This window comes from Sus scrofa, chromosome 14, assembly GCF_054392235.1.
Source record: "Sus scrofa isolate SSC_HxYL_T2T_F1_AM1 chromosome 14, Sscrofa_HxYL_maternal_Yorkshire_Landrace_v2.0, whole genome shotgun sequence".
NCBI lineage: Eukaryota > Metazoa > Chordata > Mammalia > Artiodactyla > Suidae > Sus > Sus scrofa.
The window spans coordinates 77647815-77660055 of NC_139396.1; the positions used below are offsets into that span (position 1 = coordinate 77647815).

A 12241-nucleotide genomic window follows, 5' to 3' on the forward strand; every position below is an offset into this window, starting at 1 on the left:
GGAGGAGAGGGAGGGAGTGGGGTGGACTGGGAGTTTGGGGTTAGGAGATATAAATGATTACATTTAGAATAGATAAGCCACAAACTCCTACTCCATAGCATAGAGAACTATATACAGTCTCCTGGGATAGACCATGATGGAAAAGAATATAAAAAAAGAGTGTATGTATATATATATGTATATATATGTGTGTGTGTGTGTGTGTATGTATGTATGTATATGTGTATATGTACATGTGTATATATATATACACACTCTTTATATATATATGGAAAAGAATATAAAAAAAGAGTGTGTATATATATATATGGAAAAGAATATATATATAGGAAAAGAATATAAAAAAATATATATGGAAAAGAATATATATATATGGAAAAGAATATATATATGGAAATGAATATTAAAAAGAATATATATATGGAATATATATATGGAAAAGAATATTAAAAAGAATATATATATGGAAAAGAATATACATATATGGAAAAGAATATTAAAAAAGTGTGTGTATATATATATATACACACTCTTTATATATATATATAACTGAGTCACTGCTGTACAGCACAAATTGGCACAACATTGTAAACCAACTATAATTTTAAAATTATTTTTTTAAAAAAGTGACTGCATCCTGAAATATACCACATAATTCTCATCTTATTGCGTTTTTTCCCCATCAATTCTTTGAGACTTTAGACCTTTCAGAAGAATAGAGTTTATACCACTGTTCTAGAAATTTAATAAAACTCAATTCATGGGGGAAAGCAAAATGTAAGTGATAAAGCACACAATCCCTGAATCCAGAATTGAGCTCAAATTCTCACTCTGTGATTCTACCACTTGCTGTGTGACCTGCAGTGTGATCTTAACTTCTCTATACCTTAATGTACAAATTTATAAAATATGAACAGTAATAACAACCTCATAAGTAAGGAAGAAACTCATACAGGGTAATCTCTACCACCCAATTAAATACAAATAAATGTTACCTTTTTATAAAGGAATGTAAACATGCCTTTTTTTGTTGTTGTTGTTGTTGTTGTTGTTGCTATTTCTTGGGCCGCTCCCGCGGCATATGGAGGTTCCCACGCTAGGGGTTGAATCGGAGCTGTAGCCACCGGCCTACGCCAGAGCCACAGCAACGCGGGATCCGAGCCGCGTCTGCAACCTACACCACAGCTCACGGCAACGCCGGATCGTTAACCCACTGAGCAAGGGCAGGGATCGAACCCGCGACCTCATGGTTCCTAGTCGGATTCGTTAACCACTGCGCCACGACGGGAACTCCTAAACATGCCTTTTGATCTTAATTCATCATTCACCAATATATGGGGTTCACTAGAAACTGATACTACAGAATGTAAAAAAAACTGTTTTTATTTTTTTTTTTCTTTCTTTGGCTGGACTGGTGGCATGCGGAAGTTCCTAGGCCAGGGATCAAACCCACACCACAGGCAGCAACCAGAACCACTACAGTGACAATGCCGGATCCTTAACCTTCTGATCCACAAGAGAACTCCTTAAAAGAGTCCCATCTATAGGATTATGCCAATCTTCATTTGAATGTCTGAGTATATTAAATAAAGCAGCCATTAAGACTGACCCTGCATGGAGTTAGTTCCCTAGTGGCCTTAGTGGTTAAGGATTCAGTGCTCAGGTCCTGGCCCACAAACTTCTGCATGAGTAGGCACAGCCAAATAAATAAATAAATGAATAAATGACCATGCTTAGGTAAGCATTCATAACTGGTATTTGAGCCCTTGTGGTAGTGGTGAGGGGAGTAGGTGTTGAAGATTATTTAACTTCTGAAGAATCTTTGAAACTTTGGCATTTATAGAATGTTCTATATAGATATGTAAATGAAATTTACTGTGACTGATTAAATGCTAAAAGCTAAATTGTATAATCAGGATGCACAAAACATGACAGATTGGTACCAGCTACTGACTGCTAGCTTTAAAAATAAAAAAGTAAGTGCACATCACTCTCCATCTGACTCTAAGGGGTGACAACACTAAGAAGAAAAGTGTAATAACACCCTTTACATTAAAGAGCTTGGAATTTTTATTGCTGCTCTTTCAGATTCACTTAAATTTTCCATTAGAACCTAAATAATACTCTGTTACGCTACCTAGCAATATCGTATCTTAATTTCATTTTTGCCTTTTCCTGTGTATCACTTTGGACAAAAGACTTTTTCAGTAATTTAGTATTATACATGAAGTCTATTTTTTTTTTTTAATCCTTGGTGGTAAATAAAGCATGGACGTGTTGCTTTTGAGCTTACAGGATGGAAATCAGAAAGACTTTGCTTGGATTTCGGTGATACTAGTGTTTAGACTCCGATTCTTCAGCTCAGAAAAGAGAAGAGGTATAGATCTTCAAAAATCTAGGTTCCTTACCAGTGTCTATGTATATAAGGAGGTACATCTCAACAGTTGGTATTTATGGACATCTTCGGGATGGTGTATGTGAGTTAGCAACAGAAAGTCATCCAGAGAAATCAGCCATTGTGTCTTGAGAGGAATTGGACTCTTCCTTTGAGCATATTCACATCAAAGAGCAAAAGGACATTTGGCCATCACATAATTTCTGGCAGATAGAAATGGTTTTGAATATCTCTTTTTTATGAATTGAGAAGATTGAGGTGGTGCAGGGACCTCTTCTTTTCTTCAGACCCTATATTGCCATACAGCTACTAAATGCAGTTGTCTCTCTTGATTTTACTGACCACCTGAAATGATTTTGATTACTTTCTTGACTCTAGCTTTCTGACCAAAGCCTGTCAGGCAGCTATTGAAAAGCAAAGCCACCTGCTAATCTGCTCATGGAAGCAATTTTGGATCAACTTAATTGAAAATCTTGGTTATTTTTCATCAATTCTCACTGAAAGAGAAGACCAAAGAAAAACCTCATTTAGTTTTTCTTTTTTCAGTTTGAGGCCTAATTGACCTACACTTTACAGCTTTCCTGGATATAACATAAAGATTTTATCATTTGTGAAATGATCACCACATTAAATCTAGTTAACATCCACCCCATACATAGTTACAAAAAATGTTTTTCTTGTGATGAAGACTTTTAAGATTAACTCTCTTAGCAACTTTCAGATAGGCAATACAACGTTATAAACTGTAGTCTCCATGCTGTACATTACATCTCCATAACTTGTTTTGTAAATGGAAATTTATACGTTTTGGTCCCTTTAACCCATTTTTCCCAACCCCCACCTTTAGCAACTACAAATCTGTTCTCTGTTATCTATGAGCTTGGTTTTTTGTTTGTTTAGATTTCACATATAAATGAGATCTCACTTATTTGTATAGTATTTGTTTTTCTGCGTTTGACTTATTTTACTTAGTATAATGTTTTCAAAGTCCATCCATGATGTCACAAGATTTCATTCTTTTTATGGCTGAATAGTATTCCATTATACATATGCCACATCTTCTTTATCCATTCCATCATTGCAAGTTTAGGTTGCTTCCATATTATAAGTAATCCTGTAATGAAAATAGGAATGCATATATCATTTCAAATTAGTGTTTTTGAATAAATACTCAGAAATGGAATTGCTAGATCATATGGTAGTTCTAGTTTTAATTTTTTGAAGAACCGCCACACTGTTTTCCATAGTGGCTGCACCAATTTACATTCCCATCAACAGTGCACAAGGGCTTTTTTTTCACCCTATCTTCACCAATACTTGTAATCTCTTCTCCTTTCGATGCTAGCTAGAATAGCTATTCTAACCAGTATGAGGTGACATTTCATTATACTTTTGATGCATTTTCCTAATGATTAGTGATGCTGAGCATCTTTTCATGTGCCTATTGACCATCTGTGTGTCTGTTTTAGAAAATGTCTTTTCGGATTCTCTGCCCACTTTTTAATCAAACTGCTTATTTTTTTGCTATTGGGATATGTGAATTCTTCATATATTTTGGATATTAACCCTTTATCAGATATGCAATTTGCAAATAATTTCTCTCTTTCAGTAGGTCTTTTCATTTTGCTGGTGGCTTCCTTTGCTGTGCAGACAAATGAGGTCTTACCTGACTATTCTTTTATTTTTTTACTTTTTTTTTCTCCTTTTCAGGGCTGCATCTGCAGCATATGAAAGTTCCCAGACTAGGGGTCAAATCAGAACTATAGCTGCTGGCCTACACCACAGCCACAACAATGCAGGATCCAAGCCACTCCTGTGACCTACACCATAGCTCACAGCAGCACTGGATTCCCAACCCACTGAGCAAGGCCAGGGATCTACCCCATATCCTCATGGATATTAGTCAGATTCATTTCTGCTGTGCCACAATGGGAACTCCATTATATGAATTCTTTTAAATTAAAAATCAATTTTATAAACTTACCTAATTATCACCGGTCAATCAAGATACATTATTTTCATTCATCCACTCAAAAACATTGATTATTCATATTCTGATCTCATTGAGACTATTAGTGATTATTAACCTGACCAAAAACATTTTAAAATCCTTTCCACTTGAAAAAGAGTAAACCATTGCCTAGAAAATCAAACAAGTTTTTGTTTTTCCCTTGGTGTTCTTGTCAAGTCTTACTTCTCACCTGTCTCTTGTTTTCTTTTGCTCTTTTACTTCTCAGACATATTTTGGAATGGATGTCTCTGCAGTTGAAGATCCAGTTCAGAGACGAGCACTAGAAACCATGATAAAAACCTACGGCCAAACCCCTCGTCAGCTGTTCCAGTCAGCCCACGCGAGCCGACCTGGATCCAAACTCAACATTGAAGGAGAGCTTCCTGCTGCTGTGGGGTTGTTAGTGCAGTTTGCTTTCAGGGAAACCAGAGAACCCGTCAAAGAAATTCCCTATCCGGTATGTCATTTGAATTTCAGTAGAATTAGCAAAAACTGGCTCTACTCCTGAGTCCTCAGGCCTCTCTTAGGCTCTAGGAGCGAGGGAATGAGTATCCTGGTCCCAGCCTGAAGGTGTGTGCCAGCACATGCACACACACATGTGCATTACCAGCAATGTTCTGTGTGTGGTCAATGCTGTGTTAGTGACAGGAGGAGAGGGTTATTACTAGGGAAAGGTCACAAGGCAGTGATATAACAGGTGTTGCAAAGAGAGGAAAGTAACCACCCAGGACTCAAGAACAGTCTGAGCATACGTGTGCCAGTGCACACATGGCCAGTGTACACATGGTCCCATTATCATCTTTCACCAAAAGTACTGACCAGAGGTGTAAATGTTTTGGTTTACAATTAAAGGGGAAACCTTATATATATTTTTTTGTGCCTCCAGATCGTAATGATAAAAAGTATTGCCTCTTGGAGTCCCCTTGTGGTTCAGTGGGTTAAAGATCCAGCATTGTCACTGCTGTGGTGTGGGTTTGATTCCCGGCCCAGGAATTTTTGCATGCTATGGGCTCAGCCAAAAAAAAAAAAAAAAAGTATTGCCTCTTAAAATAGGAATTACTTTGAATTAGAAAAAATGAAGCAAGCAAACCTTAAGAGTAAAATGTATTCTAACCCTCAACTCAGTTCTTTATTATAAAAGCAGCATAAGATGGGAGACTGAATTTTAAAGTGTTATGAAGGTTTGCAGAAGGTCATCACAGAAAATTAAAAAGCAGGGAAAGAGGTTACAAAGGACGTTGGAGCTCAAGTACAACACAGATCTCAGCCTACAGTCATCTGTGATCTATGTTGAGAGAAATGGCTTTCACAGACCTTGTCTCATAATAATGCTGTTTAAATACACTAAATGTAGAACACAAATAGATCACTAAATGTAAATTCTTTATGCTCATAGCTCACATATATTAAATTTGTATGTTAAATACAAACAAAATTTATACGACCAGTAAAACTGAAATTTAAAACAGTATGATGGACAGTGTTGTTTGACTGAACCTGGATCACCAATGTTGTGTTTCATAGTTGAAACCTTATTTTTTGTTTTGTGTTTACTTGTCAATTTAACTCCTATGATTTTGAAGCCTTTTCATCATTATTATTACCGGGATCATTATTTTTAACTAGAATCTCTTATTTTAACATGTCAAAATAACAGTACATCCCTGAAAAGTCACAAATACCATTTAGTTGAGTTACTGCTCATTAATTCCTTCTGGTTGGTGGGTCTGAAGGATCTGAGCAGTGTGTCTGTTTGCAGGGGGATGTGTACGACCCACCTCATTCCCACCTCAGCACCTCGCACTGGCTGTTCCCTGCACCTGGTGGCCCTACCCCAGATGGGCCCCAGCGTCTTCTCTCGTTCCACTTGGTATCTGCTCAGACGCCATCTCCTCAGTCTTCCCCACCCTCGTATGTCAACTCTCATTCTTCTTCCTCTCCTTTGATTTTCTTCACAGCACTTTCACCACCTTTCACTTTCTTCAGTCTGTGTCTGTGCATTTACTGTCTGCCCAGCTAGCATGCAGCTCCACAGTGCAGGGACATCATCTGTCTTGTCCATTACTGGGTCCAGCAGCCAGGAACACATATTTCCATAAGCTAAGCCTGGGGAAGTGAAAAATTTTGAAATGATCCTTGCCCACAAAGGGCTTATAATCAGGCTGTTTTTTCTCACTTTGTTTAGAATTTAAATTAGAAGTAATTCTTTATTTACTACCTTTTTTTTAAATTGTACTTTCCACCTTCCTCAATTTTAGAGTCCTTTGTCATGGATTAAAGGCTTGAAATGGGGGGAGCATGTAGGCTCCCCAAGTGCTCCAGTGCCTGTGGTCTGCTTCAGCCAGCCCCATGGAGAAAGATTCGGCTCTCTCCAGGCTTTGCCCACTAGAGCAATCTGTGGCTTGTCCCGAAACTTCTGTCTTCTGATGACGTACAGCAAAGAACAAGGTAAAGGAAACATAATGAACATCAAGTCATCCTAAGTTATCTTTCCTTAGAGTTGAATGTTTCCCCTCATCTGTGCTGCTGTTTTCTAATTTTTTCTGCATCCTTGGTGAAGAAGTAAACTCAAATTTGTGTTTATTTAATGCAAAATCAGAATTAAAACGTACTACATAAAGGACTTGTGGCTCACAGCATAACTGCATGGCATTGCTTCTACAGTGGCCATGGCTCGATTCCCTGGCTCAGAAACTTCCATATGCTGCAGGTGCTGCTGCCACTTGGTTAAAAAATATATATATACTACATGAAAAAAAAAATGGGAATTAAATGCAGTGTCATCTGAAATGAGAGAAGGAGTTGAAGGAGACAAGAATAAATAATGTCTCAAGATAAAAACATTGTCAAAATTCTATACAATATATCCTTTGAGGCTCTTGAAGCTAAGAAGAGACAGACTAATTTGACCAGCAAATTGAGTACCTAAGCAGATACAGTCATGAGATTAAAACAAATGAAACAAAGCAGGGAAGTCATGATAGCTTTGAAAATAGGTTTTAAAAATACGAATGTCTGGAAAGCAACCCTTTTCTCACCTCCCTGTGCACTGAGTCACCTAAAAGCAGCACATGGAAAAGTACCATACAGTAGAGGCCCTCTTGTTTCTAAATGTCACCTACACACTGGAAAACTAGCACATTTTCCACTCAAGTAATCCCTCCGTCCTTCCAAACATCCTTCTTTTATGCTTTACTAAATGTAAAAGAACTCTCCCTGCTGACTAGGCACGGGCTCTGTGCACTGAAATGAGTGACTGGGGCACCTGCCTGGTCCTGACAAGAGTGTACAGACCTGGAGTTCCCGTCGTGGCGCAGTGGTTAACGAATCTGACTAGGAACCATGAGGTTGCAGGTTTGGTCCCTGCCCTTGCTCAGTGGGTTAACAATCCGGCGTTGCCGTGAGCTGTGGTGTAGGTTGCAGACACGGCTCGGATCCTGCATTGCTGTGGCTCTGACATAGGCTGACAGCTACAGCTCCGATTAGACCCCTAGCCTGGGAACCTCCATAGGCCATGGCAGTGGCCCAAGAAATAGCAAAAAAGACAAAAAAAAAAAAGAGTGTACAGATCTCCCTGGAAGCTGGCGTGTGGGCTGGACGCCCCAGAGCCTTCCACACTGTTAGTGTTGAGCTTCATGTTCTGGGTACTGGGCTTCCCAGGCCCACATGGCCTTCTTCCACTGTAGAGCACTGCCGTGCACAGATGCCAGGCCCCTGCCAAGCATCAGTCACTTAAAGGAATTAATTGTGCTGGCTGGGCAACAGTTCTTTTAGGCTCACTCCTAATTCTGTCATGAAATGAAAGATTGCCTTTATAGATGCTGGAAATAAGAGGCCGCAAAGCATTTTATCTAAGTTTAGTGAATTAGTAGGATAAGGTAAATTCCTGTAATCATAAATGTATTATCAGTGGTTTAGTCTCACTAGTGTGATGCAATTTAGCTATGAAGATGTGTCATGAATAATTTACTACTAATCATATTTAAAGTACCAAAATGTGTGAATAATTTACCTTTGAAAAATTAAGGTAGAGTGGATTGAAGTTTATATCTCCTGAGCAGAGAGAAAGGGCTGGTATTATCACTTAGCACAATAGGACTTCAATAAGCCCAATGTAATTGTCAACTCATCTTATTTGTGTTACTACAGTCACCAGCCTTTAGTGGCCCTTAATAGCTGTGTTCATTCAAGTTACACTTTATTTCCTCATAGAAAATATTTAGGATTTGTCAGAATCCAGGTGTGTCCAGGGAAGTGGCATAATCCATGTTATGGCAGTGGCCTCGGGAGCACAGGGCCTGAGTTTGCATCCCAGCTCTGCAGAAAATTACTTATGCTTTTCAAATACTGGCTTTTAATCTATAAAATATGAATAATGAAAGGACTTACCTACAGGGTAATTCACTGTAAGGATTAAATGAGATAATATAAGGAATGATTAACACAGCATCTGTCTCATCCTAAGGGCTTAATAAATAAATATCCATTGGACTGTAAGCACCTTGGGGCCAGGGACTGTGAGCGTCACTGCTGTACCCAGCACATAGCTGTCCACTGCCGGCATTTCATAGAGGCCTTGAGTGAGTGGGTGTGCAGCTGGCAGATGAAAGGTCACATGTCGGCAGCTTCAAAGTGTCCAGCACCAGTTACATCAAATAGCTGTGTCCTTTTGCTTAGTTATACATGCATGATACAACGTAACAACTAAATTGCTATGGTTTTAATGATCTTAAGCTCAGAATAGGCCAGTTACTCAAGAACTGACTATTCCTCAAAATTTCCTGAGGTGCTTTTTTTCCAAAATATACTCGGTTGGATCCCACTGGAGACACAGCATCAGAATCTCTATAGCTTGGGTCTAAGCCTACACATGCTGAAAAAGCAGTTTTCTAGAAAACTCCTGTTTAAGATCCACTGTTCTAATCAAAAAAGAGAAGTTTATTTTTCTTTTTTAAGAAAAGAAGGTGCATCTTGTATGGCTGTAATGAGAAACTGGGAACACTTATTGAGCACCTACCCTAGTCCAGGGCATCATGTCAGGGTTGGAGAGGTCCTGAGGCTTGTGAAATGCAGTCTTTTTCATAGGACCTTAGTTTGTATCCAGGAAGGGTATCCCAGTTTCTTTGTTGCAAAACTAATGTCAGCATTTGGCATCATACTCAACAACACAAAAAGAAACCTACAAGTTACATTTTCAGTGTGCTGTTGATTCATTCAACAAATATTTACTTGTTTTATTTCTCTATATGCTGGGTATTATGCTAGGAACTTAGATTTTCTCACCTTAAGGCACTGAAAGCTTTGAAGTTTCAAGGACATTATTTATGCTGCATTAGCTGTATTCAACATGCCAACAAGGCATAAAGTATAAGTAACACTGAAAAGGGGTGTCAAGATGTTCAAATCTTTACCCCAAAAGAACATAATACTATGTTGAGGGCAGGAGAAAAGAACAGAACCTTAATAAATGAAGGTCTACCATGCAAAATCTTTGCGGTTATAGGTCTAAATTATCCCTCCTCAGGGTTGCACCCTACTCTTAGAATGTTCCCTTTCTTATATTAATAGTTGTCCATGTTGATTTTTCAAGGGAGTAGCTAGAAAATTATTACCTACTTCATATTTATTATTAAAAGTTAAAAGTAAAGGTGTCACAGAACACGAATAGAGGAAGCTTGATTATCAGTATCTTTTATTAAAATGTCTTAAGAGAATTTTTTTTTTTTTTGTCTTTTTTGTTGTTGTTGTTGTTGTTGCTATTTCTTGGGCCGCTCCCGCGGCATATGGAGGTTCCCAGGCTAGGGGTTGAATCGGAGCTGTAGCCACTGGCCTACGCCAGAGCCACAGCAACTCGGGATCCGAGCCGCATCTGCAACCTACACCACAGCTCACGGCAACGCCGGATCGTGAACCCACTGAGCAAGGGCAGGGACCGAACCCGCAACCTCATGGTTCCTAGTCGGATTCGTTAACCACTGCGCCACGACGGGAACTCCTTAAGAGAAATTTAATACAAATCGTTCCACCTTATGGATGTGAAGATGATTTTGCACTGGAATGACCATGCTCTGCTAAGTCAGCCTCAGCCTTCAACCTGCCATTTTGGGGGGCTGTCCAAACATAACTGAGCAGTGGCAACTGATTCTTTTATTTCTCCTTCTTGAGGTGTGAGAAGCATGAACAACACTGACATTCAGTGGTCAGCCATCCTGAGCTGGGGATATGCTGATAACATTTTAAGGTTGAAGAGTAAACAAAGCGAGCCTCCAATAAACTTTATACAAAGTTCACAGCAGTATCAGGTAAATGTTTTTATGAAGTTATAATAATTCAATGTAATGCTTAAAAAAGGAGTCAGCCTGATGGCAGCTAGTCTTAATATCCTGCAATTAGTGCAGTGAGGAAACTGATGATGCTGGACGTCTGCCTTGTTTATGGTGCTTACAGACTCCCTAACTACCTCAGTTTTGACTGTGCCCCAGAATTTCTCCTCTACCCAGTACCTTGTTGAGATAGTATTTTAATCTCCTACTCAGCATCAGCTCGTGGCATAGTGTGGAAACAAAATGAGCCTTTCTTTCTTCTCACCATTCACTTGCCTTTTGTCACTGTGTCATTTTCAGTAACCAGGGTGCCATCTTCTTAACCTTTTTTTTTCTAAATGGACCAGGTATTTGGGCATCACGATGTGGTGGAAAGAGCACTGGGCCTAACTAAAACCCTGTGACCTGTGTTAGTGTCCAGCTCCATTATTTACCACGTAGCCTTTGGCAAGTAACTTAGCCTTTCCAGACTCGAGCATCTTTCCTCCTCTTTAAGACTGGGATAGCCATACTCCCAGTACTGTCTCATAAAGTTTGACCATTGTAAAAATGTCTCCAATGTTAGTGCAAGTACTTTGTAAGCTATAAAACACCACACACACACGTGCATGTCACACACACACACACATACACATACAGTACTGCCACAGCTTTTTCTGGTACTAAATTGTATGTTAAACCTGCTTTCTTTGGCTGTCTTTCCATAGGAAGTTCTTTTACTGTTTTCTGACTTCGATTGCATACATAACACCTGATGCCTATTCTTGTGTCCTGACGCTTATCACCATTCCCTGAGCATTTTAGAAGTGGAGTAGGCTACTTTGGGGGTATTTCTGGCAGTGAAAGAAAGGAAAGCAATGACTTGTTTGCTCAGCCTTCAATACAAGCAGAAAAAAAGGTCATCGCCTTTTGTCATCTGGCTCACCAGTAAACTAACAAAAGTAAGAGTAAAGGACAATGAAAAACAACCTTATTAGAAATTTTAATAAGCAGTTTAAGCACTGCAGAATTATTTCTGCCATGTAAAATTGAGAAACATCATTGAAAATGAAAAAAATACTCTCACAAGTTGTTTTAGCAAAGCAGGATGATCCTGGAGCTCCCGTTGTGGCTCAGAGGTAGGAAATCCGACTGGTATCCATGAGGATGTAGGTTCGATCCCTGGCCTTGCTCAGTGTGTTAAGGATCCAGCGTTGCTGTGAGCTGTGGTGTAGGTCACAGATGCACCTCGGATCCCACATTGCTGTGGTTGTAGGCCAACAGCTGTAGCTCTGATGTGACTCCTGGCCTAGGAACTTCCATATGCTACAGGTGCAGCCCCAAAATGCAAACAACACCAACACCAACAGCAAAAAACCAGGATGATCCAGACTTTTGGCAAACATTATGTGATCAAGTACTTCTGGTCAAATGACTAGATAAGGATACCAGTTTCATTGCTCATTCCTTAATTCTCAGGTTGATAACTCTTGTCTAGGATATTATCCTATGAAGAGTCACACTCTGAGATAT

The 12241-nt window shown here is 39.2% G+C and overlaps 1 protein-coding gene across 6 annotated transcripts in view; it reads left to right on the forward strand.

Moving 5' to 3' along the window:
- Positions 1–12241, forward strand: part of LYST (lysosomal trafficking regulator) — a 200495-nt gene that overhangs the window by 168899 nt on the left and 19355 nt on the right. For all 6 annotated transcript variants that reach the window (XM_021073151.2, XM_084996832.1, XM_021073152.2 and 3 more), the window contains 3 exons: positions 4633–4863; positions 6665–6854; positions 10572–10708. In XM_021073151.2, the coding sequence (XP_020928810.2) occupies positions 4633–4863; positions 6665–6854; positions 10572–10708 (558 nt within the window). The remainder of the gene's footprint in view (positions 1–4632; positions 4864–6664; positions 6855–10571; positions 10709–12241) is intronic.